This window comes from Pelodiscus sinensis, chromosome 16, assembly GCF_052426305.1.
Source record: "Pelodiscus sinensis isolate ZL-2025 chromosome 16, ASM5242630v1, whole genome shotgun sequence".
Classification (NCBI taxonomy): Eukaryota; Metazoa; Chordata; order Testudines; family Trionychidae; genus Pelodiscus; species Pelodiscus sinensis.
Window position 1 is genome coordinate 14,602,895 of NC_143067.1, and position 26,148 is coordinate 14,629,042.

General features: G+C 44.4%; 1 protein-coding gene across 11 annotated transcripts in view; it reads right to left on the reverse strand.

Moving 5' to 3' along the window:
• TCF7 (transcription factor 7) overlaps positions 1–26,148 on the reverse strand; it is a 138,337-nt gene that overhangs the window by 25,977 nt on the left and 86,212 nt on the right. For 8 of the 11 annotated variants that reach the window (XM_075900374.2, XM_075900377.2, XM_089769488.1 and 5 more), the window contains 6 exons: positions 15,348–15,480; positions 11,938–12,028; positions 6,913–6,999; positions 4,086–4,196; positions 3,523–3,685; positions 1,226–1,333 (listed from right to left, as the gene is read on the reverse strand). In XM_075900374.2, the coding sequence (XP_075756489.1) occupies positions 1,226–1,333; positions 3,523–3,685; positions 4,086–4,196; positions 6,913–6,999; positions 11,938–12,028; positions 15,348–15,480 (693 nt within the window). The remainder of the gene's footprint in view (positions 1–1,225; positions 1,334–3,522; positions 3,686–4,085; positions 4,197–6,912; positions 7,000–11,937; positions 12,029–15,347; positions 15,481–26,148) is intronic. The other 3 variants (XM_075900375.2, XM_075900379.2, XM_075900390.2) reach the window with 1 other exon arrangement.

A 26,148-nucleotide genomic window follows, 5' to 3' on the forward strand; every position in this document is an offset into this window, starting at 1 on the left:
GTATTTAAATCATAACATCCTCACATGGGAGGCAGCCCATATTAAGGGAGAAGGGGATAACCAAGTGAAAATCCAAGTCATAAAGCTGATCCCTAAGGAATTTGGGAAAAGGGCCCAACAAGCACTACAGGAGACCTTCACCATTCGCAGTGGATGTGTTCCTGGCACCACCATGCATGGTGACATTTGCAAATATTGGTAAGCGCCCCATGGCTCCCAAACTCGTCACAGGGCTCCGGAGCTAGAGGGTCCTCTCCATGGGGAATAGGAGCCAAGGGGGTTCTCCCAGCCACCACAACCCCCCCCCCTTCCCGCAGGGACAGGAGACATCGGCAAATATATGGAACTCTGAATAGCGATGTTGCGAATCGGGAGGGTTCCCTGTATAGTGAGTATTGTGAAGGTCATTGCAATTCTCTCTCTATGAATTTCTTAGGCTAAAACAAGGGTTCCCAAAGTGGGGGGCATGAAGAAATTCCAGGGGGGCGCGAGGCAACCCAGCCACACACGCACTAGTCAATCCCACTCTAACTTTTGCTGCTATTTGTTTGGGAGCGGGGGCGTGAGGGTTTCTCAAAAATCAAAAAGGGGGCGTGATGCCAAAAAGTTTGGGAACCACTGGGCTAGAAGTTCTCTAGAACTTTCATTCAGAGGCTGAGATTCCCTCCTTTCCTAACCTTCACCCCACCTTAGTAAATGGATCTCAAAATGTTCCATTCTGCAGACCACCAGGAAATGCTCCTCGCTTGGCCATGGACCATAGATGGAAAACCACTGCATAAGGCCACCATTGGAGCATATTCCCACAGGGCAAATATTGCCAAAGACCACTCACGTCATTTAATGATAATTTTGATTTCTGCTTAGTTGTAATATGAACCAGGTTATTTTTATAAGAGCTTCTACCTAAGACTGTAAGTTGGCAAACCACCTACTTGTTAAAAACCCATCATTTAGCTGTTGGGAAACATGACATTCTTGCCAAAAATACCCATTAATCCAAAGCCAAAAACGTTAGGTACATATTCCAATGCCTATGGGAATATAAACGTCCTCCTCTTTATTACCTATCTGCACCAGAGCCATGGGGCACACCAGCATTATCAGGACACATGCTCTCAGGGACAGGAGCTAAGCAACGCAGGCAACATTCAAGCTCAGCTGCAGGTTTTGAAACATGCGGTCAGGTTGGGGCTTTTACTCTATAGCTGCATTAAGCACTCACATAGTTGTCTCTAGCAGACCAGCCTGGGTAGAGCTGCATGTGAAGCTGCCGTTCCTTTCGGGCTAGTTCATAGTACTTGGCCTGCTCCTCCCGTGATAGTGCGTGCCACTGCAATAACAACAACAAAAACAATCAATCAGTTGTGAGATCCCTCAGTGTATTTCATCACTATCACTCTGCTAATCCGAATGAGAGGAGGGCTAGATGGGGTCTCCTTCCAATATCCCTCGTGTAACACCCTTCCTGTCAGATGTATGTTGGAGGCTGGGTATTCACAGTGGCATAAAGATAATGTACACACCTTTAAATGTGAGTAGCATGCTACCTGCTTAAGCAAAACACTGCTGTGGGATGCAAGGTAGGGATGTTAAACATCAGTTAATTAAATAGTTTAGTAACCTCATGAATTCTTATCAGTTAGTCGACTAGTCTATAGTTCTCAGGGGCGGAGCTGGCAGCCAGTGCACTCCGGCTTCATTCCTGAGGAGCCCCCTGCCACTCCGCGCTGCTGCCTCCAATACAGAGGCAGCAGTGTGGGGTGCCAGGCAGAAGCTGGTCCACGAGGGGAGACCGTTTAAAAACCGACTCCCCTCGCGGACTGGCTGCCTGTCACTCTGTGTTGCTGCCTCTGATAAAGAGGCAGCAGTGCAGGGTGGCAGCAGCCCCTGTCTAAGGGCGTCTTAACTCCTGGACCCATTGCAAGCCAGGACTGAGGTGGGCTGCTGGCCAGCCTGCTAAAAAAATTATTGGGGGAGGGGTGGAAGGGAGAGAAAGAGGGAAATACATGTAGTCTATAGCATTAACTTATAAGCTTTTGCTTATCAGTTAAGCATCTACACTATTACATCCCTTATGCGAGGCTGACCCTTAGTGTGACTAACTGGCTTCCCCAGATTCCGAAGGGTGTGAAGATTCTCTATGTAGTAGTGGCGCATGCAGCGCACTTCACCCTAGCCTTTTCCCCCCGTTGTATTTTATAGTACCCGAATGGACCCATAGGAGGTCACTCCTCCCCCCACCGGGGACCAATAATCATAATACCCCTTCAGTTAGGGCCTCGTGTCAGAGTGGTTCATTACCACTAGATCCCTGATGTGCTTCCACTCCTCTGCCCTCATATAGCAAAAGGGCGTTTGTAACCATTCATTTCAGTCACAGTACTTAAAGGCACCTACCCAGGTAGTTTTTAAATGTTATTTAAAGAGCACTTAATAAGAGAGAGACCTTCCCATAGTTTTCATCTCTCTAACGAACACCCCAATCACTCCCACTGTTTGCTCATCTAAACATTTTATTCTGTGGAGTGGCTAGTACCCAGACCACGTTTTAAAAACACTGATTTGCCCAAAGCTCCATTGATAGTAGCTTTGTTAAGTAGCACTTTAGTTGTCTCTTTCTATGGGATTATGAAGAAGCTCTGCTTAGGACAGTGGTGGGTAACCTGTGGCCCCCATGCGGCCCATCGGGGTTCCATGTGTGGCCATGAGACATTTTGTTTACCATTCCCCACACATAGGCGTGGCAGATCATGCTCATCTCCATCAGTGTAATTTTTCCCCAACCAGTAGTGACAGACATGTAAAGCAAGGGCATGTGCAGTGAGGTGCACGCTGATTGCACACATCACTGACTCAGAGCTGTGCGTTCCCCCTATATCCAAAGTGCCGCTGCGGTTCACTCGGCACACCCTGTAAATTCTAGGTGCACAAGCACAGTTAGCAAAACTGCCCTATCCTGGGAGATCATCTTCGTTATGACAATCTTGCAACCCACTGAGATGAGACTCCTGTGGCCCACTCACTAGCCTAGGGTGCGTCTACACAGCAGCATTATTTTGGAGTAACGGCCGTTATTCTGCAATAACAGTGTAAGTGTCTACACAGCAATTCCATTATTTTGAAATAAATTCAAAATAACGGACGGCTTATTCCGACGTCTGTAAACCTCATTCCACGAGGAATAACGCCAATTCCAAAATAGCTATTTCGAAATAGCTGTAGTGTGGATGCTCCACTGCTGCTATTTTGAAATAGCTCCTCCCCAGGGCCATTCAAACTAATTACTCCTCAGTGCCTCCTGGGGCACTAACTAAATTTTGAGACTTCCCTGTAGTGTAGACGTGTTATTTTGAAATAAGCTATTTCTGAGTATTTCTTCTGGAATAGCTTATTTCAAAATAAGCTATTTCTGAGTATTTCTTCTGGAATAGCTTATTTCAAAATAAGCATGCGGTGTAGACATACCCGTACGTTGCCCATTGCTGACTTAGAAGCATGCAATATATTCTGTGCTCTTACCCTCCTTCCTAAAATCTGATTGATAGCGGCACTTTCTTTCAGGGTGCACTCGGCAATCACTTTTGCCCGCATTTCTTTCATATACAACATGAAAGCATTCAGGGGCTTCTTGATAGTGGGCTTCTTGGCTTCCTTCTCTCTCTTTGGTTCTGGTTGGGGTTTCCTTGCAAGAAACAAAACAACAGTCAGTAACAATCATGATCTTCCATCTCAGGCATTGTAACCGAACAGTAACCAGAAGAAATTGATTCCCCATGAATATATTAAATACTAAAACACTTGACCTCAAACCTCGATTAATGTGTATTTTATGCAATTAGGGCATGGATTCTTTAACAATCATGCCCATCATTTCTCTGGCACCTTTCGGTTGCTAGGGCAACTGCATAGCACCACCAGGCTACTTATCAAATCGACAGAGTTACCAATGTTCCATGCCTGGCTTCCACAGAGTTGTACCACCCAAAGTGTCAGATAAACAGAGGAATAATTGAGACTAGGACTAAATAGTTAAGGAGACCATTTTGACGGTCCCACCTTTGTCTCAAGATGTGTTGACTTACATGCTCCGGTCGTAATGATCCATGTCTTGTTTCCCAGAGTGGGGTACGATGGCCGGATGAGGGATTCCAGTAGTATGCATTCCAGAGCTCAGCATCAGGGGATGTGTAAACCTGCAAGAGTGGGGGCGTGTCAGTGATTACTGGAACTTCCCATTTAGTACAACCCTCCCACGACAGATGGATTCAGCTCTTAAAGAAGAATTCAGATGTGAGATTCAGCTGGGTACTACCCTTTCTATCCATACTCCTGCCAGGCAGATGGAGAACACACCTTGGTTCACTAGATGGCGATCTTTGAGTGGTTTTTAAGTCACAGGAACATGCTACGCAGAAGTAAACAAAGCAAATCACTGAGATATATCCCTTAGCATATTCAGATCTCCAATGTCATAAGGAAATCATTTGTCTCGAAATAACAGTAAGGGTAGGGTTAGGGTTGCAAACCCATGTAGGGTTGCAAAGGTGCTGTAGCTCTGCAAAGCCTAATCCAGAACTTTGCCATCACTGCTGCTGCCCTAAAGTTTCTGAATCAATGAAAATGAAGGGGAAGCGTGCACACTTTGCTTTGGGTCTTTGATGCTTTTCCATGGCTTCCTCCATCAGCGCATCCTTGCTGAGTAATCCTCTGTCATGATGACAGTGGATGAGCGGATAACAGAGTAGCCAAATTGATTGTAGAAAAGATTTGGAACGGCAATCAGAATCCAGGAGGTTTTTATAAAAATTAATCTGCAATGTAATCTAGCTTTACAGAGATCAACAGCTTTTTTTTTTTTTTTTTTTTTAAAGGGCATTTTCAGATCTCAGTTGTCACAGTATTTTTGTTAGTTTAAAATAAATGCGTGGTCCTGGGATACCTTAGAGACTAACCAAAATATATGGTATCATGAGTTTTCGTGGGCAAAAGCCGCTTCATCAGATCAATTGGAGTCTTAGGGTTGGTTTTGCCCATGAAAACTCACGATTCCATATATTTTGTTAGTCTGTAAGGTGCCACAGGACCACTTGTTTTTAATGGTACAGACTCTAAACAACTACCCTGCTGACATTTTTATTAGTGTTACAATAAAAACCTAAGCCACACCAACATTTGGATTTCAGTTAGGATACCCATATATGAGAACAATTTTTTTAATAGAAAAAGCATGAGAACAATTAAATCTGAAACCTTTGGAGGTGCACCCAAGACCCAGCCCTAGCAACCTTATCCACCAACAATGAGAAATGAGATCATAAGCGGTCTTACTAGCTTACAAGCTTCATTAGCTCAGTGTACATTCTTGAGGTTATAACCAGCACAGCTTTGCCAAGCTTGCCATTTTATGGCTGGAGATTGAGACAGCAAGTATCGCCCCAGGAAATAAACAGTTCATGAGATACATTGTCACAAAACAAAAGAAGATGTGTGATTTGATCCACTGGCCAAAGTGTGAAGTTTGATCCTTATCCAACAAGGTGTTCTTTCTTGTCTGCAGTATTGCAAAACTTTTCCCACTCTAGAGCATAAGTGGAAATGCCAACACCAAGCAAGAAGAGGCTTTTGGGCAACTAAGGAGGCCTGTAAACTCATCTTTATTATTTTATATTCAGATGCTCAGAGAGGAGAAGAGGCCTCTGGCAGCATGGTGGAAAACTAAAGTAATGTGGTTGACTATTTTCCTGCCACAGTTCCAGGGATAAATCCCCGGGGAATGCCTTCCACAACCCTTTTGAATATTATCCCCTACATATCATGACAACACAAAGCAGAAGCAAAAGCTGGAGATGCGAACAAATGTTGCTTCAACATGAACTTCCATGGGGCTTAACCTATTCTAGCTGAAGCGATCTACAAGAGCATAGGGGCTTGCTGTTGGCCAAAGGAAGAATGCAAGCGCTTATAACAAACTCTTCACTATTCTGTCCAAACATGTTTGTGAGTGCTCTAGTGCTATGTAATTGGGCCAAATCCACACTTCAGGGGCAAACTGTGTACATAGGCATGTTTGTGCAAAGTAGTGCACTCAATGGGAACTGTACACATGTATAGGAAGGGGAGTTAGGCCCAGCATGCTCATAAATCTGCCAAGGACACTGCAGTACTCAAATGTCCTAGGCTTGTGTCACAGAACGCAACTTGCTCTGTATACAAGATTGATTATGTTCTAGCGGCTAGAACTTCAGCTACTCTAAGCTGGCAGAGGTCAACTGAGGTCAATGGAACTACACTGTTCTATATGCACTGAGTATCTGACCCTAGATTTTTAAGTTTTGTGGGGAGGCTCTAAAGGTGAGCAAGGAGATAGTCTGGCAACTTCTCCTCCTCATCCTACGGGAATGCAAGGAAGTGCAGCAGGAGATAAATGGAACTTAAAAGGCTCAAGATGTTTAACCTTTGTAGTCATGGGGACAAATAAAAATCACTGATTGTGATCATGCTCCCCACCCGCTTTACAACAGTACTGAGAACCAGTAAAATATGTCAGTCTCTGCATAACCCCGTCCATTACACTGAGGAAAGGAACATTTCCATCGCTAGGAAAGGTTACAGTTAAAAGTATATAAAAACTGGCTCTCATTCAATCTGTATAATATCAACAGGGGGGATTTTTTTTATATTTAATTTTTTTACCTACCAAATCTTTCTGTGGCTTTTCTTTGGAGAAAAGTATTTTTAGGATTTTTAGAGACACTCGACTAAAAGCAAAATTCTTTCCCTGCTCCTGCCACTTGGAAGCTTGATAGCCCCTCCCTGGCTGTTGGCAGTCTGCTGTAAGCTTGCATGGCACAAACTGCAAGCTGCGAGACCAGCAGAGCTGCTGTCTTGCCTCACACAGCTCATACTTACCTGGAGAAAGTAGCCCCAGCAGAGAGCGCTGACGAATACGGCTGTCTAAATCCACATGACGGGAGCGGATAGACAGACTGGCTCTGCCTGGGATCAGGAAGAAAGAGTCTATAAAGTATCTACATCTGTGTGGTTTTTCCTAAAAATATCCTCTATAGTTGGACTCATTGCTACTCATGGAGGTGAAAAGCCTTTAGTTGCTCCGGCTGCAAGTAAATGCTCGTGACATACGTTCTTTTCCAACCTAAGGGCAGATGGACCGGACTGCAATGTAATGCAGATGGAGAGGACTGCAAAGTTCTGATCTGAATGTGGATCCCAGCTTCCCCAAATGTTGAAAATTACTAAAGCATTATGTGAGCGATGCAAGTATCAAGGTGACAAGTATCAAGATTATTACTGTAGGGACAAACTGTTTAGCAATGCATACCCTGACTGAAAAGGTGTTTAAAAGGCATAGAAAGTTGCTGTGCAATACCAATGAACTGCCAAGTTCAAAAATCAGCCTCAAACCCATGCTGGTGATTAGGGGAATGGTCCACCAATCATAGACTCATAGACTTTAAGGTCAGAAGGGACCATTATGATCATCTAGTCTGACCCCCTGCACAATGCAGGCCACAAAATCAAATATCTGCACCTGGGATCACTAGAGTAGCATGCTTTGGTAGACTTTTTAACTGGGCAAGGAAAACAACACACTGTGCATTATATATTGTTCTAAAATTATCTGATTTCAAAAGTAGGCAACAAATGCTCAAGTAGTGTAAATTGGTGTCACTTCCCAGAACTGAACTGAAAATTCTTACTTCAACAAAGCTATGCTGATTTGCACAAGCTTCGGGTTGGGCTATAGATTCCTTCAAATAAAGTAATGCTTAAATCCCAGGCGTAGGACTGCATATGTGCCAGGTTTGGCATCTGTAGCTATTGGTGTTACTAGAATGCAAGTATCAGAGTAGTCTTCTCCATAAAATGAAAAACTGTTTTCCCCCATGCTCAGACAGATTAAAATGCACCCTTCAGAATGGATTTTCTACACACTTCCTAAAAAACTATTTCACCTCTGGCTTAAAGCTGGGCATGAAGTTTCAAACCCAAGAAACTGAAAATCAGAGGTTTTTAAGCACAAGAAAACTGAGGCATCTGTTCTAAATTTCAGTTATCATCATTATTAGTATCACTGAAGATGATTTACAGAGGTGCTCTGCATTAACAGCTTCAATTGTTTTCCCAACCTTCTGAAAACATGGACCATTAATTACAATCATCATCATCATCATCATCATCACCACCACCACCACCACCACCACCGAAGCATCCAGAAGTCCCAAAAAGGACTGGAATTGCCTTGTGCCTGGAGTTATTCAGAGCCCCTGCCCTGAAGAGCTGTAACTGGAGAATCACAGAACTTAGCTCCTAAACCTGATAGAACAAGGTTTCTGTTTATGCCAGTCAGTGAATTACTATGTCTGAACTTGATGAAACCTAAAAAGCTCTGTATTAAAGTTAGTGCACGTGGTTAAAAACTGGCCTGCTCTGTTTACAATTTGCCAGACAGAAATCCTTCTCAGCACTGCTTAGAAGTTGATAGAGTATAAACATTGTCAACAAATAGTCAAGCGCTACAATGTATCAGGAAACGTAAACAATGTTTGAAGTTTAACATTTCCCCTCTTGCCCCAGTGAGAAAACATTCAAAGTTAATCCAGAAGTGACATTCATTACTCCAGAGGCCAAGATATCCGAATGCAGAAGGATCATGGCACTCAAGCCTTTATCCAAAGTGATTTTGACATGCAAATTAATTCAATTGCAAAACCAATCCATGATCGCTAGGAATGTACAATTAAAGATTGTATCACCCCATGATGAGAGGACAGCTCTTTAAAGACAAAGAGGGTGAGGGGGAAAGGAGACACCAGCAAGCTTCCTTCATAGTTCAGTGGGCGAGCTGTACAAATGACACAGTTTACAAGGAAGGTGTGTTGTCAGGCTCCAGCGATCAAACTCACTGGACTGGACTATAATTCATTTTTATTCGAAGTTCCTGACTGTCATCCCAGCTAATTAAAGAGAGAGTTATTGCAGCTCCTCTTCTCAACATGCTCGGCAGGAACAAAGACCATTTCTGCTGAACTCTTGTTACACTGCTTGCTAAGGAAAAGCTGCTTCCTGTAGTAAGACCGCTTTGCGTTTGAAGTCAGCTTCATTCCAGAACAGTGAACCTTCAGAACTGTCCACATACCACAGCGCTAGTTATTGGCACAAGGAGTCTCTGCAGCATTTCTTTTCCTACACAATTAGCTTCCACACTGTTTAAGCACCAAACCTCTGTAAAAGCCTAAACAGGTGACCTATCTCTTTGATGAAGCATTTGTCATCTGAAGAAGTGGGTTGTACCCACGAAAGTACATGATACCATCTATATATTTTGTTAGTCTGTAACAGGAAAAATTTAAACAACACGTAGTCTGGTAGCACTTTAAAGACTAACTCGGCTACCCCTCTGAAGCTTCTGAAAATATCAGTCACGCTTCCCTGAAGTGCCTGGAGAGTGCTGATAACGTGTGGGCGGCTCTGGAGATGTAAAACATTTGGATTGTAAACACATGATGAAGGTCTTAGTGGACATAGCTGAGAACCATCGTTGCTTCTAAGCACTTCTCAAATACAGAGTATAATTTACATAATTCAGAGGAAGTTCTGATTGGAAACTCCCTTTGGGGGATCCATCATTCCTCTGGGGGAAGCCAAGCTTGACACTTGCTGCAGCTTTATCATGTTTCTGTTCACAAGAGATTTTGAAAAATAAGCATCAAACTAAAATTTAGGACTAGGAACCTTGAAACAGTTTGATGGAATTTTGTAAATTTCAGCAGACAGCTATTTTAAGAAAGAAAAGAGTCATATTTTGCTATTTGAAAGGTTTGCTGTCTGATCCACGGGGCCATTTTTCTATTTGTCATTTTACCATCTCGGTTTCATTAGTCATTAATGAACTTGTCTGACTCGCTTGGTTAAAAAGTGCCAAATCCTGCCAGATGCTGTAGTGTCTGTCAGCAGAATGAAACTTCCTGTCTTACCAACAAACAAACAAACTCTTTGAGAAATAGATTTTTTCCCATGTAACTAGGCTGCCTTTAATAGCTTCCCATTCTCTGGCCAGGCTGTGCATTTGGCATCATAGCTGCTTTTTCTCCAGCATTTTTTTCTCCTAAAGTCTCTATTCGTCTGTCCTGATAAGCAATAACCTTGTTTGAGGAGTGAAACCTATTGTTCTTGCCTGATGGTTTAGGATAAAAAGCAAAATTTAAATCTCCTCATAACCAAACATGAGTCTAAGGTTGGCCTCAGTCTCTGTTTCCTTGTGGTTAAATATTTAAATCACTAAATAAGAAAAATCCAGTTAACACTTTATATTGTCCTTTAATTGTTTCACCTCTCTCGTTTTAAGATATTTATTTGTATACAGTAACATGAGGGTTCTGCAAAAGCAACAGGTAGATAATTGTTATTTGCATACTGTTGTTCATTGATTGTTTCATCTTAAAATTTCTCAAAGCCAATAGTCCGTGACATATGTTCCCAAGCTCACCCTACAGCTGAAAATCTTGCCTCAAGCCTCTACAATTCCAGTACATTATCAGGAACTGGTGATAGAATTAACTGAAAAGGCTGATCTAATCTGAAGAGAGATCATGCAAAAATGTTATCTCCCGACTCACCAGATCTGGTTCCTATGTGTATTCAAAGACACTCAGTTTTAATGACAAAAATAAGATTAATTAAAAACTAAGGAATTTAAATGTAATACTAAGCATGCCTCAGGGCTGCCCAGAAGGCAAGATTCCAAGAGATCATGGGTGTGAATAATATCAGGTGCACAGAAGAAAAGCCATATTGGGCCAGACCAAAGGTCCTTCTAGTCCTGTATCCTGTCTTCAGACAGTGACCAAAGCCAGGTGCCCCAGAGGGAATGAACAGAACAGGAAATCATCAAGTGATCCCTCCCCTGTCACCCATTCCCAGCTTCTGACAAACAGAGACTAGGAACACCATTCTTGCCCATCCTGGCTAATATCCATGGATGGACCTATCCTCCAGGAATTTTACTAGTTCTTTTTTGAACCCTTGTTATAGTTTTCGACTTCTGAACATCACACATCCTGCTGTTGGGTGAGTAATCATTGTTTGTACTCTGTCGAGCCAGTTCTCTGCCATACTATTCCCCACCCACCCCGTCGCCTTACACTGTCTGAAAGGCAGCTTCTGGTGGACTGAACACAGAAATGGATCACAAAACTCTGGCAGGGTCAAAAATAGCAGTCCATGGGTACATTCAGAGTAGAACTGAACTAGTAGCCCATGCAAAATGAGAGGCCATGGTTACATCTAATGGACGGGCAATGGACTGCTGTCCCAAGCAGCTCTGTGTATTTTTTTAAAATCCCTCTATAATGTCAAATACTGTGGGGAAAGGCATCTGAGAAGATAGAGAGATTGCTAGCTAGTGGTCCCAAATCCTAATTCCAGCTCTAACACTGAGTCACCTGGGGCAAATCCCTTAGTTTCTCTGTGTCTCAGGGCTTGTCTCCACTATGCCAGGGATCGACGCTGCAACGATTGATCCACTGGCTATTGTCTAAGCAGACACGATATATTGATCTCCAAACGCTATCCCGTCAGTGCCAGTACTTCAACAGCCCTCACCGACCTTACCATACTCAAGACACGGGGGTAAATACATCAACTTCAGCTATGCTATATGCACAGCTGAAGTGAAGATTAGATTGATGATGGGGTGGGATGGGGGGGGGGGGGGGTTAGCATAGACAAGGCCTATGCGTTCCATTTGCAAAATGGAGACAATTCTGCTTCTCAGCCTCAAAGGGAGCAGGGAAAATTAGGTATTGTGAAGCAGGGGTGTGACCATTGTGAAGATTAAAGGCCTCTACTTAGAATGCGGCTTAGAATGCAGGAGTAACAGCAAACAGAGGCCCGGGATAAACTATCAACACTTACCATCCCATAGAAGGTGTTATCTGTCCAACCCCACCAGGAGGCAGGGAGTAGAAACTAGAGATATCCGATGTTTGGGAAGGACGGTGGACACCTAAGAAGAGGATCAAGACTTTAGTAAGAGAAGGAAATTTGGGAAGAGTAGGCACTAGCATTTCCACGTTTATGGTAGTCAATAGGTTTTCAATTCCTTTATTTACTTCCATTTAGTCGAAGGACAGCACTGGTGACTTGTGAGAAACATGTGTAACAACCATTTTCTCCTATGCACAAGAGTTCCTTTTTAGTGGTTTGGTTGTACCATTAAGGACGTGTTTACACGGCATCGGGGAGTGAGTGTCTCAAGTTGGGACCACAGTTTGTGTTGGCTGGGCTCACTAAATAGACACTATGGCTCGCTCTACAGGTTGGGTGTAAGGGGACTCTTGAGAGTCCAAGCTACAGGCTGACTGCTGCTTTGACCTTGGCGTTTAGCCAGTTATTTTCAGAGGGCTAGGATGAGCCCTGCTACTAACACCATGGACCTAGGCAGGGAAGCGGGGCCTCATTCCCAGACAATGCCCTTCAGGGTAGCCTTTTGCTGGCAGCGGGGCAGAGCGAGGTCCTTCAAATATCACTGCAGAAAAAGGATGATGCTTCTGCTCAAGCTTGGGAAATGCACAAGTCACACCACTCACCTGCCCATCAATGCTTTGCACTTCTGTTCCATCCCAGAAGTTTTAAATCCCCATCTCTCACCCTCCCTCTCCCCCATCACAGATAAGCTCTTCCAATTGCATGATTTAGGAGTACGAATCCCTTCTCTGTGGATTCTTGTCATTTTGTTGTGTACTCTTGGCTTTTGCCATTAGCTTCCTTCAGGGATGTTCCAGCACGGCTGTTTCCCCAGCAGTACCTTGCTTGTGTACTCCATTTCAGAGAGGTCTGGATTTTAAGGGTCTGATTTTCTGTTTCCCCACAGCCTGTGTGTGCTGCTCCATTGCTGTCAAGGGGCCATAAACTTGTTTCAGCTGGGAATTCCGCTTTGGTAATCGGATTTCCTGAGTGCTCTCACTGCTGGCATGGTGAGAGGAAAGGGTGCGTGGCCCGTGTCTTTATACACTGGTTATTTTCCTTGCTTTCACACCAGCCTCTCTTGGAGCCTTGGGTAGCTGGGAAAAAGATAGAGCCATCTTCAAGCTGCTCATACACTGAGGGCAAAATGGGAATTGAGCTGTTCTCAAAATGAGGGCACTGAAAAACACACACCCTATTCTGTCACACTGCACTTGGACAGGACTGAAACACAGAACCAGGCTCCAGGTATCTAGACACCTATCTTCAAAAGGGAGGGAAGATTAAGGTCTCCCAGGTGGAAAGAAAGAGAGCGAGTGTGTGTGCGTGCATGTGTGCGTGTATATGGGTGCACACATTTATCTGTGTGATGAAGCGAAGTGTGGCCAGGGTGGTGAAGGATGTGAAATGATTGATGCCTTGAACACAGCACTGACTTTCGTATAGTTACCCGGTGACGGCAGAACATCTAATACCCTTCCAGTTATATACCAGCCATTAAAACCTTGAGCTGAAGGACGCTGAAGAGTCATTTGGCCTACCTCCAGGAGGACAGCACTCTAGATTCATGGGCCCTCAATAGAGATTTATGCTGTGGGATCATTAGCAGCTCCAGTGCCAATCTTAATTTTCATGAAAGGACATAGGGCAGCTGCCAGTCCCTGGGGTAGGCTGGTGCTATAGTGTTTAAAGCTTTACATACTAATAGGAACTCTCTGAAGTACGTTTACACACAGCCACTTTTTCAAAAGCCCTTGAGCAGTCATGGAGCTCTGTTCTGCAAGTCATTTTCAAGGGTAGCCTGAAGTAAAGTGGATTGTTTTATATTCCCTGAGGGGCCAAGCAAGATTATTTAAAAAAAGAAGAAAAAAAACCCCAACCTTCCTTCACCACTTTGGTGAGATTTGGAACTTTGCCAATAGCCAAGTTTCTAATAGGTTTTAATGTATTAACTTCCTATTTTTCTGTTGACTTTATAATATGCTAGTGGTTGGCAAGTGATTTGCTGTCTGGAAGAAACATCAGACTTATTCTGGTATCTGTTCCATCCTCAGCAGTCTGTGGCTTTATACTGGTGAGACCAGAATGTGGCCCTTCCGGTTCAAACTGCTGACAAATCAGCATCACCTCTGTACCCACTCCCCTTCCTTGATGGCACATCGTTAGGCAGCTCTCTCAACTCAGCAAGGCTATCATTTTGCAACACGCTCAGAAGCTTTAGAAATGGAGACTATGCAGACTGGTGGCTGTTGCATGAAATTACAGAACATCCCCCTCCCTGCAAAAGGTGAGGAACAATACTGTGTGGGTAGACCACTTCATTTCTTTACCTTTCAATGGGGATGTTTGCAGGATAGCATCACAGAAAGCTTAGAATGGTAGGTAAACTATGTGGCTTTGATATGTGGGGCTTTGCATGAAACAGCATCTTGTATTTGCACCTGGAGTTTTCTACTAACTTCCAGGTTCAAATGAACTCAAGATCCCGGCAAGAATTTAGGTTGACCCAAATATGTAAATTTTATCTAGATTTATCTGAAACTATGCTTATGGTCTGCCCATAGTTTGTGAACTTCAGCAAAGCTTTGGATGAACTTGGAGGATTTTTGAGTCTGATGCACCAAAGCAGCTTCTTTCCATCAGCCAACCAAAAATGATTTATGATCAATTCATACATACATATTCACTTTCCACAGTACCACATCTAACCTCTCCTTACTGAGCTTTTGTCTGTGCCCTTCCGGAGATGACTGACCGTTGTGTATTATATTAACAAATAAGAGAAACACAAGTGGTTGTCACACAGGTTGACTACATACACATGGCCGCAGACTGCAAAGAAATCCAGCTACACACCAGACGCAGATCCTAGTTAGTCAAAATATTTCCTGTTTCAAGCATTTATTTTCTCAAAATGACAACCTGACAACTGTTCTGGTATTTGTCAAAGGAAAGGTTACTTTCCATTTTCTGATTGACTTTTGTGAATCATCCCCAAACCCTGGTCTGTTCTGAGGCTATAAAAAGCATTATATTACATGGGGAATTAAGCAAAATGGATGATTCAGGCAAACACTTTTTGACGTTCAAGTCTCTCTTGATCATGATTGCGGAGCATCCCCAATAAGTTAAATCCCAAGCAAATTTCCCTGCTAGTCCATGCCCACACCTACCCACGGCTCATGGCACTACATGTTTGCATTGCTGGTCATTTTTTTAAACTGGACATAGAATCTTGCTCTGCTGGAGAAACACTGGCTAGGTAGCAACTCTAATTTCAACAGCTTCTGGCCTCAGCTCTCTTCTGAACCATCACGAGGGCCCCTCCCCCCAATAAGCTTATGTAGGATAAGTGTTACCTTGTTTCTGGCTGATGTCGGCTGGCAGGTGTGGTGAGTGGGAGCCATGGCTGAAATGTTCGTTGCTGTATGGAATGAGGGGTGTGAGTGGATGGACTCCGTGGGACGGCTGCACTACAGGAACCTTGTTAGACTGTAAAAGACAAGGGGATGGGAAAGGCTTCAGAAATTTACGCCTTTGTGCTTCATGATCCAGATGTACTGAATATCTGGAATTAAGAGTCTAAGCCAACACAATTAGAAATGCTATTCCTAGCACCAGCAAAGGCCCAGCTCAGAGACTGCACAGGGTAAATATATATGGAAGCAGCTATTCCTGCCTGCCTAAGGCTCCAAGTGCCCTCCATAGGCCTGGCTTTCAAAATGAGATGCTGAGAATGATAATAAATCCTCTCCAAGACTGAGCAGAACAATGCCTTTACCTAAATAAACAAACCCTGCAGTTCCTTACAGGAAAGATCCACAAAAACAGCAACACTGCTGTGAGCTGTTGTATTTTGGACTATCACTGTCAAATAAAAACACAGTTTCTGATCATATATATATTATTCCCCTGAACAGGCACAACCACCTTGAAGTTTTTGTATTGTGCAGTGGTGATGCCTCTTCTGCATCTCAAATACCTTCTTTATCTCAGGAATGAAATGGAACATGTTAGCAAATGTATGGCTGTGGTAGCACCTTCTATTTGCCCTATCAGTTCCCTCTGCTGAGGCAAAAGGGTCCCTGCATGCTCCTTCCCACCTTCTCTCTTTTCTAAATCCAAATTTGAACATAAGTATTCCAGACTAAAGTAAGTGACAGGCCCGGTGTGTGTATTTTGGATGCTCGGTGATCTTTTGGAAGATGTGCACTAATACAAAGACTCTCTCTCCAGGGGCTCTTCAGTTTAGCAGACTTGAAGTCTATTATTCGCACACTCAGACGTTGGACAGAATGAGTCAGAGATGATGCGTGGGGAGTGAGGGGACGCTTGCGGTCATGCCCCCACCAGACTTGCTGTTTGGTTTGGACCGAGCATGCTCAGTAAGTTCTGGTGAAGCCACTGCCCTCACTCTGCCCCTGTCTTTGGAATAAGTTTAGTCCTCTCTGTTAAAGCATAAAGTGCTATACTTTACATCGATCCACTTCAACTACCAAATGCTTTCATATCAGCAGAAATAAACACAGTCCCTCGGGAGAAAACTTAAAGAACACATGGCAAAATGGCTTTAAGGAAAGTGATAAACTGGCCCCTCTTGGTTGCCCTTTATGACATGAGGAAAATAATGGCACAGAAAAGTGTGAGACTGAAAGTAAAGAATAAACAGCACAGCTCTGACCTTCAGTGCTAATTTGTAGTTAGCAAAGACACTCCCTGGCTTCAGATTCTGCTAAACCATAAGCAGTTGTCTTTTTGAAGTAGGGACAGGTGGCAAATGTAGTGATTCTGGAAAGAGCACAAGCCCTTCAGCTGCTAGTGAAGAAAGAAAGGAGCAAAAAAGGAAAGGAGACCAATAGGAAAGCAAAAGGAGAATATGTTCTAACAGTCTCTCCAGATTCCTGAGCTATACTTTCGAATATCCAAAGGAAAGACTGTCCTTGAAGAGTCCTAATAGGTTTTACACTAAGTCTAGACTAGAGAATTTAGGCGCTTACAGAACTCTCTGGGTCTAGTTTACACACATACTAGTCACAGATTCTAGTCGTTTTAGGTTCTCAGCACCTCTGAAAAATCAGTCCCAGGATGTTTCTCAAAAACAGAGAAACCCATATTTAGCAGGCACTTTGAAAACATTGGCTTTGAGTGCTATGTAAGTGTTGATCCAGAGAAAATTTCAACAAAACCTATAGCTTTTGCAGCACCAAATGGGGATTTAAATGGGTAACCTTACTGGGTGATGCTTATCGGTAACCAATTAACTGATGTCCGCCCAGCCGGAGTAGCTCCCCCGTGCCACGGGCTGATCCACAGCCTAACTAGGCACACAACACCATGCCCCACGGGCTAGCTGCCCTGACTTAACCATGTAACAGAATTTTGATCGGTTACCCGGTTAATATTTGTACACATTTTTTACATCCCTACCACAAAACCTGAGTAACTTCATGGTAGTCATGGACAAATCTGAAGACTGCAGCAAACAAAACTAATTTCAAAAAAGAAAAATTTCAGTCTCTCTCTGTTACATCCTCAGAACAATCAAGGCCTGAAATCTTTGTGAAATCAGGTTGCTGTTTTAAGCACAATGTAGAATATTTCTGCATGTTGGAGCAAAGAAAAGGGAACTTGTTTAAAACAGTTGCAGTGCTGTAAGAAAAACACACATACAACATTGCTGTTTGCCTAAAGCATGTCTGCTGTTTCATACTTGCCCAGTTTCGCCCACAATTGCCTTTTAACCCAGACTGACTTCTTCATGATTGGGGAAAAATAGTCAGGATTTATCCCAGGGAAAATACATAGACAACATTAGGACAGACAACAGTACAACATTAGGAGGAATAGGAGTGGGTTATGTACAAATGTTGGTCAGTGATTAAAGCAGGGGTTTCCATATCAGATCATCTGGGTTCTATTGCAGAACCTACACATGATTTGTTTTATAGCTGCAGGCAAGTCACTTATCTCTAGGCTTGATTTGCCGCTGCCTTTCATATGGCTTAGCATTTACACCTGTGCAAGTTGAGTATAAAACACTAGACTTTTCTGATTTCATAGCAGTTTCACACTCCGGCTACGTCTATGCTGTAGCCTTCTTGTGGAAAAGCATATGCAAATGAAGTGCAGCGTGGAATATTGCTGAGCTCCATTTGCATAAGTAATGAGCAGCCGTTTTTGCGGAAAAGGCTTTTGCACCAAACCCCCCTCTTGCGCGAGAGCCATTCTTCCTCATTTTTTGAGAAAGAATGGCTCTTGCACAAGAGGGGGATTTTGCGCAAAAAGTCTACATGGCTCGTTTTTGCACAAAAGCCTCTTGCTGCTCATTATTTATGCAAATGAAGCATGGCCATATTCCACGCCGCGATTCATTTGCGTATGCTTTTCCGCAAGGCTACAGTATAGACGTAGCTTCAGTTCGCACAGGTAGAAGAAAATGGATAATCAGGCATCTGTGTCTTGGTTTTTCCCCATTTATAAAAAAGAGGAATAATAATACATAGTCTACAGAAGTCTCGCAAAGCTAAACTTGTACAAAGTATTTTTAAATTCTTGGGTAAAATGCTATGCAACATATATTTATTTCTCTGTATTAAGTGGAAAATAATCTGTGCTAGGAGAAACTGTTACTTCACATTTGTATTTGCTACCAAATGTTTGTTCAAGTAAATAAGAGTGAAAGCAAAGCAACACTTCAAACCTGGAAAGTGATCAGTCAAACATGGGATCTTTAGGTTCTACCATGAAGTACTGAATTTTGATAACTTTGGAACAAGAGATGAGGTCTGGAATAGTTTTTCAGGGATACTTCTGATATTGGGTATAACTGAAGCCTAATTAAGTGCCAGATTTTCAAAGTTAAGGATATGCAAGTGTATATTTACAGCTCCACATTTTTAACTCAGTATGAGTGTGTTTACACTGCACCCTTATTTTGAGATAATTAGCATTATTTTGAAATAATGCGAGTGTCAACACAGCCATTCTGTTATTTCAAAATAATTTTGAAATAACGGACACCTTATTCCAAAATCTATAAACCTCATTCTGCAAGGAACAATGCCTATTCCTAAATAGCTATTTCGAAATAAGGTGTGTGTACAGACTCCACTGCTGCTACTTCAAATAGCCCCTTCAGAAGGGCCATTCTAAGTTACTCCTCCCCTGTCCTTCCAGGGCTCTTAATTGAGATAACACGTCTACATTAGGGAAATCTGCCTCAGACTAATTTTGAAGCTTCCCTGAAGTATAGACAGGCAATTTCGAAATACAGGCAGTCCCCAGGTTACGTACAAGATAGGGACTGTAGGTTTGTTCTTAAGTTGAATCTGTATGTAAGTCGGAACTGGTGTCAGCCGCTGCTGAAACTGATCAGTTTCAACCGCGGCTGAATCCGGATGCCAGTTCTGACTTACATACAGATTCAACTTAAGAAACCCAGGCGTCCCCAAGTCAGCTGCTGCTGAAACTGATCAGCGGCTGATTCCAGGAAGCCTGGGGCTTCCTGTAGTCAGCCGCTGGTCAGTTTCAGCAGCGGCTGTCTTGGGGATGCCTGGGGCAGAGTAGCTGGGGTGCTGCTGGATTGCTCCAGTAGCGCGGCTCCTCGGCGCTACTGGAGCAACCCAGCAGCACCCCAGCTGCTCTGCCCCAGGCGTCCTGATTCAGCCGCTGCTGAAACTGACCAGCAGCGGCTGAATCACGACACCTGGGGCAGAGCAGCTCGGGTGCTGCCAGGTTGGTCCGGAGCGGCGCTGCGGGACGAACCCGGCAGCCCCCAGCTGCTCTACCCCAGGGGTAGGCAAGAAAAGCCTGGTCTGCTGGGGGAGAGGGACACTAGCTGCACCCCCCCCAGCAGACCAGGGACACCAGAGCAAAGCCGCCGCCTGGGCGGCTTTGCTCTTTTGTCTGGGAGCAAAGCCGCCCAGGCGGCGGCTTTGCTCGGATGTCCCTGATCTGCTGGGGGGGTCCAGTGGCTTTGCTGGACACCCCCCCCAGCACACCAGGGGGACAGGAGCAAAGCCGCCCAGGCTGGGGGAGTCCCGCCGCCTGGGTGGCTTTGCTCCAGGGCAAACGAGCAAAGCCGCCCAGGCAGCGGGACTCCCTGCACCTGGGCGGCTTTGCTCGGGTGTCCCTGGTCTGCTGGCGGGGTCCAGCGGCTTTGCTGGACCCCCCCCAGCAGACCAGGGGGACAGGAGCAAAGCCGCCCAGGCGGGAGGAGTCCCGCCGCCTGGGTGGCTTTGCTCCGGGGCAAACGAGCAAAGCCGCCCAGGCAGCGGGACTCCCCCCGCCTGGGCGGCTTTGCTCGGGTGTCCCTGGTCTGCTGGGGGGGTCCAGCGGCTTTGCTGGACTCCCCCAGCAGACCAGGGAGACCGGGAGAAGCTTTTCTCGCCCCGGAGGACACGGGTGGCGATCCGCCGCCTGTGAGCTCCGGGGCGAGAAAAGCCCCGTTCGTAAGTGCGGATCCGACATAAGTCGGATCCGCGTAAGTCGGGGACTGCCTGTAAGCTATTTTGGAATAACTATTCTGGAATAGCTTATTTAGAAATAAGTGTGCACTGTAGACGTACCCTATGTTAATACCCAGCAGACACATACAAATCAGTTATCACTACACACTAAAAACCATCACTATACTCAGGTGCTTGTACAAATATCTGATCTATGCACTAAGTGTTTTATGCACAGACCTTAGGCACAAGCAAAGTATATGTACAATTTCACTTGCCTAACTGACAAGCCAGCCCTTGGTATATTTAAGAATAGGATTTTTTTTAAAAAAAGTTCTTTTAGATGAATTCTGCCTTCAACGAAGTCAGTGGTAAAACTTCCATTGACTTAAATGGGAACAGAATTAGGCTAATGCCGAATGATTTTGAAAATCTAAATTTTCGCATTTCATTTGTCCACAAAGGAGCAGATTCTTCACTCTCCTTCATGTCCAACAGAGTTTCATCCTAGAGTTTGAACCTTTGTGTCCCAGTACTCTCTGGTTCACAAGGCTAAGCAGCCAGCACTTCCCACAATGCCCTGGTGCTGCTGATACCGCCTGCCTGGGAACTAGAAATGTCGACACCCTGTACCCGTCTGTTCCAGCCAGCCCGTCAGCTTGTGTCTTTCAATGCTCACCCCGCCTAGGAGATACCTCACCACTGTGGACCGTGTTCCCAGTGGAGGCCATGTTGAAAGGATCTGCATGTTGAGCCCTGTGTAAACCCAAACCGCACTGCAGGCCGCAAAAATACGGGCCGCGTGTTGAGTAGCCCTGCTCTAAACTTTTAGATAAAAGTCACCGATTTAAATCGATTTTAGGTCAGAGGTGACAAACTTTTTAGTTATCGACTGATGTGCTGCTTAGATGCCTATCTAAAATAACCAGGCTGGTTTCAATCCAGCTGTCTATGCACAGATGTCTACATCAGAACCCACCAAACTGTGAGTCCTTGTTCACAGTCTCAGTAGAGACCAAGGAATGAGTAAGCCATAGAGATTAACCCATCGTCTCGCCCTTAAAATGGGACCATTGCTAAGCGCTACCGGCCAGCTTGCACTGCTCTGCTACCCACACAGGTTTTACGCTCACAAAGATGAACACATACAATAATGTAAGAACTGTTTTCCCCAAATAAAACATGGTAACTGAATATTCTTGCATCCTGGGCCATCATTTTCCCTGACAAAGTTTGACATCTCAGAGTTGTCTCCAAACACCTACTTTCTTAAGTGCGCAACTGTGTTTTCTCTTTTTGTTCACCGTGGTAACCAAATAACACGGTGTCTGGTGCAGATTTCCTGTCACTGTCATGTATAATCTTATACTGCTCTTACTTTTAAGTAGCCACACTCCTGAGATTACTCAGACCTACTAACCTGTGTGAAATTGTGTGTGGGGAGGAAAAAAAAAAAAAAAAAAAAAGAGGGCCAGAGAGAAGTAGCTTTCACTTTGAAGCAAAAAAAGCCGCTTTCCTAACTAATGTAATTGGATGGGCAGTGCAGAAATGCAGATAAGCCATTGATTATTAAGGAAGATGAACTGCTGTCAAGGGACAATTAGGAGACTTCCTCCCTTACATACAAATGTGCCAACTGCAAGAGAAGATAGGCTAACTATCAAGTTCTTATTCTTGCTGAATGGACATAAAACCGGAAGATTCCTACTCCTCCCCACCACCACCACAGTATCTTTCCCTTCACTGCAGGATGAAGTGTTAGGCAACCCCACCTTTGGCCAAATGCATTCAAGATGCATGTGCAAACAGCACCATTTATTCCTGGCTAAGCATGGTTCCTGGAGCCACCTCCAGTTTCACCACTGCATCATCCAAAACTGACACACTGCTAAAAAGGTCAACAGCCCCAGGACCTTACCTATACTTGGGATCAGTGTTCCCTGTAAGCTCTGTGCTTCTGCGGCTGCTCAGGAGAGATTCCATCCTGCTGATGAGCAGACACCCACAGCTAATTTTTGTTTCTGCTGATTGTGCACATTCGCACGTCTTGCACACAAAAATTATTCCGCACGTATATGGAAAAGATTAGAGGGAACGTTGCTTGGGATTCCAGCATTACTGCCATTGGTGGAGCTGCATCCAAATTAGCTGCTAGAGGAAATGTTTTGGAAAATCCCCTTGTATAGATAAGTCATAACTGAAAGGAAGACACTTAATTCTAGTGGCCCATAGCTCACTAGGGAACGATCAATGAAAGTCATTTTTATTAACTTCACTGGGAGTTGGATCAAGCACTCTGGGTCAGAGCCCTCAGCTGGTCTGCAGACATGAGCTGTGGATGTATCACTCAGCTAGATAATAAACTTTCTTATGGCCCCTCACATGGTATTCCATGTCTGTGCTTTGTTCATCACACATTGAAAAAAGAGAAATGCAGGTAACCCCAGAATTAACACATTAAAGCAGAAGAACCAACACATCCAACCACAATTTGAATTAAACAACAGACAAAGACGGCAGAGGAGCTTAGCTTTTGTGATAAACATGGATCTTTCTATCAGGGACTGTGCATGGGGCACCATTCCCTGAACAAGTATTTACACATTTGATACAGGAGATAACAGTTCAAGGAGATTTGTTCAAAATGGGGATGAGGGAACAAGTACATAGATGTATAAAACAAAACTATGTACGTTAAAGTTATTTCTCAGATTTCCTTTATCTTTTAGAAGAAACTAGCTGGAGGATTTTGTTGACACTTTATAACAGTTAGGCCTACCCTAGCAGCAGGTTACGGACATTCGCAGAGGATATTAGCAAAATTCAGAACCTGCAGTATCACTATCACCTAAAAACGAAGTGCACTAACTAAACTAACTGACCATGCGCTTTCGTATCCTGATTCCTCAATAGGAGGGTGGGGATTTATAATCAAAGTCTTTTTCCAGTACATTTTTGATAATTTTAAATATTCTGCAACTATTTGGCTTTGCCTTCTGGGTGTTGTCCTTTAAAAAAAAAAAAAACCTCAAGTGTTCCTGAGGCTTGGGAAAATTGCAGTTAAATGGCAGATTATGCAGTTACAGAGCAGTCTGTTAGTGCTTCATCCAAGCAAGCCACTACAAAAATATACCAATAATATAAAATAAGTAAAACAACAAGAAAGTATCTGCGCTCCAAATTTTGTGTTTGAGACATCATAGGAAATACCCTAACCTCTGGGTCTCAGTTCCTACTCATTACTCAAATCTTCTCTGAATAGCAGGTTTTTTACTTGCTTTTCTATACTCTTTCACTTATTGTCCTATTGTAAAAGGCATATTTTATACTACCCGAGGCTCCCTAGGGCGGCTGTGGATTTGTTTGCATTCCTGGCACAAATGAGAGTAGCCTCAGGGCTGCTCTAACTTTGCATCTGCTTTCAGCAGCCCCCAAGAGACTGTTGCAGCAGCTGGAGATCACTGGAGCATAGCACGCTCTAGCCATGCCCCTTCTTGTTAACCCCTGTGCCAAGGGCTGGGAGCAGGGCCAGCTCTAGGCACCAGCACACCAAGCATGTGCTTGGGGTGGCACATCTCCAGGGGCGGCATTCCGGCCAGCCTTACTGCCTGACGTGGGCCTGCCAGCAGGGGGAGCACACGCTCTTGCTGCCCTACTATTGTGGCCTTGGTAACTATATGTTCTAGAATGTTTGTACAGCTTGCTTTTTATTTTATTTTATTTTTTTTAAAGGGGCTCATTCCTCCTCAGTGCTTGTCCTGCAGCGACGGGCCAAAGTGTGTGTGTGTGGCGGGGGTGGGAGGGGGAGGCGGGGCGTGCAAAACATATTTTTGCTTGGGATGGCAAATATCCTAGAGCCGGCCCTGGCTGAAAGGGACAGTGGCATCGAGTTGGGTGAATCAACTCTGTACCGCCCGAGGATATCCCTACACTAGGGAAGACTGGTTTGCACCTGCAACGTGGCACACAACAGGTCCTCTGAGCCCTCAGCTTCAAAGTGCTGGAAACCTTGTAATGTGAAAACTTTCAGACTATTCTCTAAACTACATGTAGTTTCCTTGTGACTTTCCCTTCTCTTCGCTGAGTACTTACTTGAAACTGGAATAATGCAAGGAATGATTGCAGGACACTTCTGCTCTGACCCTTAATTAAATCTGCCTGTCATAGAAGGTCTGGCTCCTGGAACTTCAGTGTCACACACTGTTTCTTCATCCTCCAAATGGTAAAACATAATAGCTCTTCTTTGGCAAAAGCAGGTTATTTGCCAAATAGAAGAACACATTCACTTGTATAATGCTTTACACACATAGGGTGTGTCTAGACTACATGGCTCCGTCGACAAAGCCATAATCAAATAGTTTACCCAACGTAGTCAATGAAGCAGGGATTTAAATAATCCCCGCTTCATTAAAATAAACATGGCCACCGCGCTGTGCCGACAATCAGCTGATCCGGCACAGCGCGGCAGTTTAGACGTTTCACAAAGCATAAGGGAGCAGTCGACAAAGGCTTCCCTTGTCGACCAATCCACCTCTAGACTGCCGCGCTGTGCCGGATCAGCTGATTGTCGGCACAGCGCAGCGGCCATTTTTATTTTAATGTCGGGTACACTAGTTTACATGGCTCCGACGATGGAGCCATGTAGTCTAGACACACCCATAGCTCTCACAGCAATTTACAAATAAGGGTAAGACCATGCCCCATACCACAGAGAGGTAGGCACAGTGATTCAGTTATGACCACAGAGCAAGTCAGTGGCAGATTCGTGAATACAACCAAGATTGTAGAGCCCTACCCCGTCCTTTAGACACCACAGAGAATGCCAGGCTTCCAATTCGTTAATAAGCACAGACAACTCAGCATCGTTCTAGGAAGAGTGTCGTTTTTCCTAATTTTTTTTAATGTAGGGAAACAAAAAGATAAAATTTCTATTTTTGCTACATAATTGCTTCCCTGGTGATGTGGCTGCTGCCTCAGGAGTGTATCACACACCATCCTCAAGGATCATCCTGTCTCCATGTCATCACAGGAATATGCCACATTCCAGGGTGCATCTATACTGCACCCGTAGGTTGAAATAAGGTACATAATTTGAACTACGCAAATTGTGTGTCTTATTTCGGTCTAATTTTGAAATAAATTGCTATTCTGAAACATCTCTTAACCTTCACGGAATGAGGATTACAGGGACATCCATACAGCGAGTCCCTTATTTCAAAATCTATTTCGAAATAAGCTGGTTCAAAATAGGGATGTGAACGACTAGTTGAGTATCTGAGAAGAAAATGCTTATAGGATAGTCGACAGCCTAGTCAACTAGTCACTTCCACTCTGCTTGCTACCTCCATCAGAAAGAGGCAGCAAGGAGGTGGGGAAGAAGAGGGGATGCTTCAAAGTGGCAGTGCCGCGTGGAGCCTTGGGCCAGACCCCAGGCTCCATGTGACACTGCCGCTTTGAAATGCTGTGTGCAGCCCAGGGTCCCCAGCTGGCCCCGGGCTTCACATGGCGTTTCAAAGCGGCAGTGCCACGTGGAGCCTGGGTGAGCTGGGGACTCCCCCTCTGACCCCAGGCTACATGTGGCACTGCTGCTTTGAAATGCTTCAGGGAGCATGAGGCCAGCGGGACTGCTTGAGTCCCCCACTGGCTCCATACTCCCCACAGCGCTTTTGCCTTTGAAGTGTAGCAAAAGCCCTGGGGCTGTTGCTACACTTCA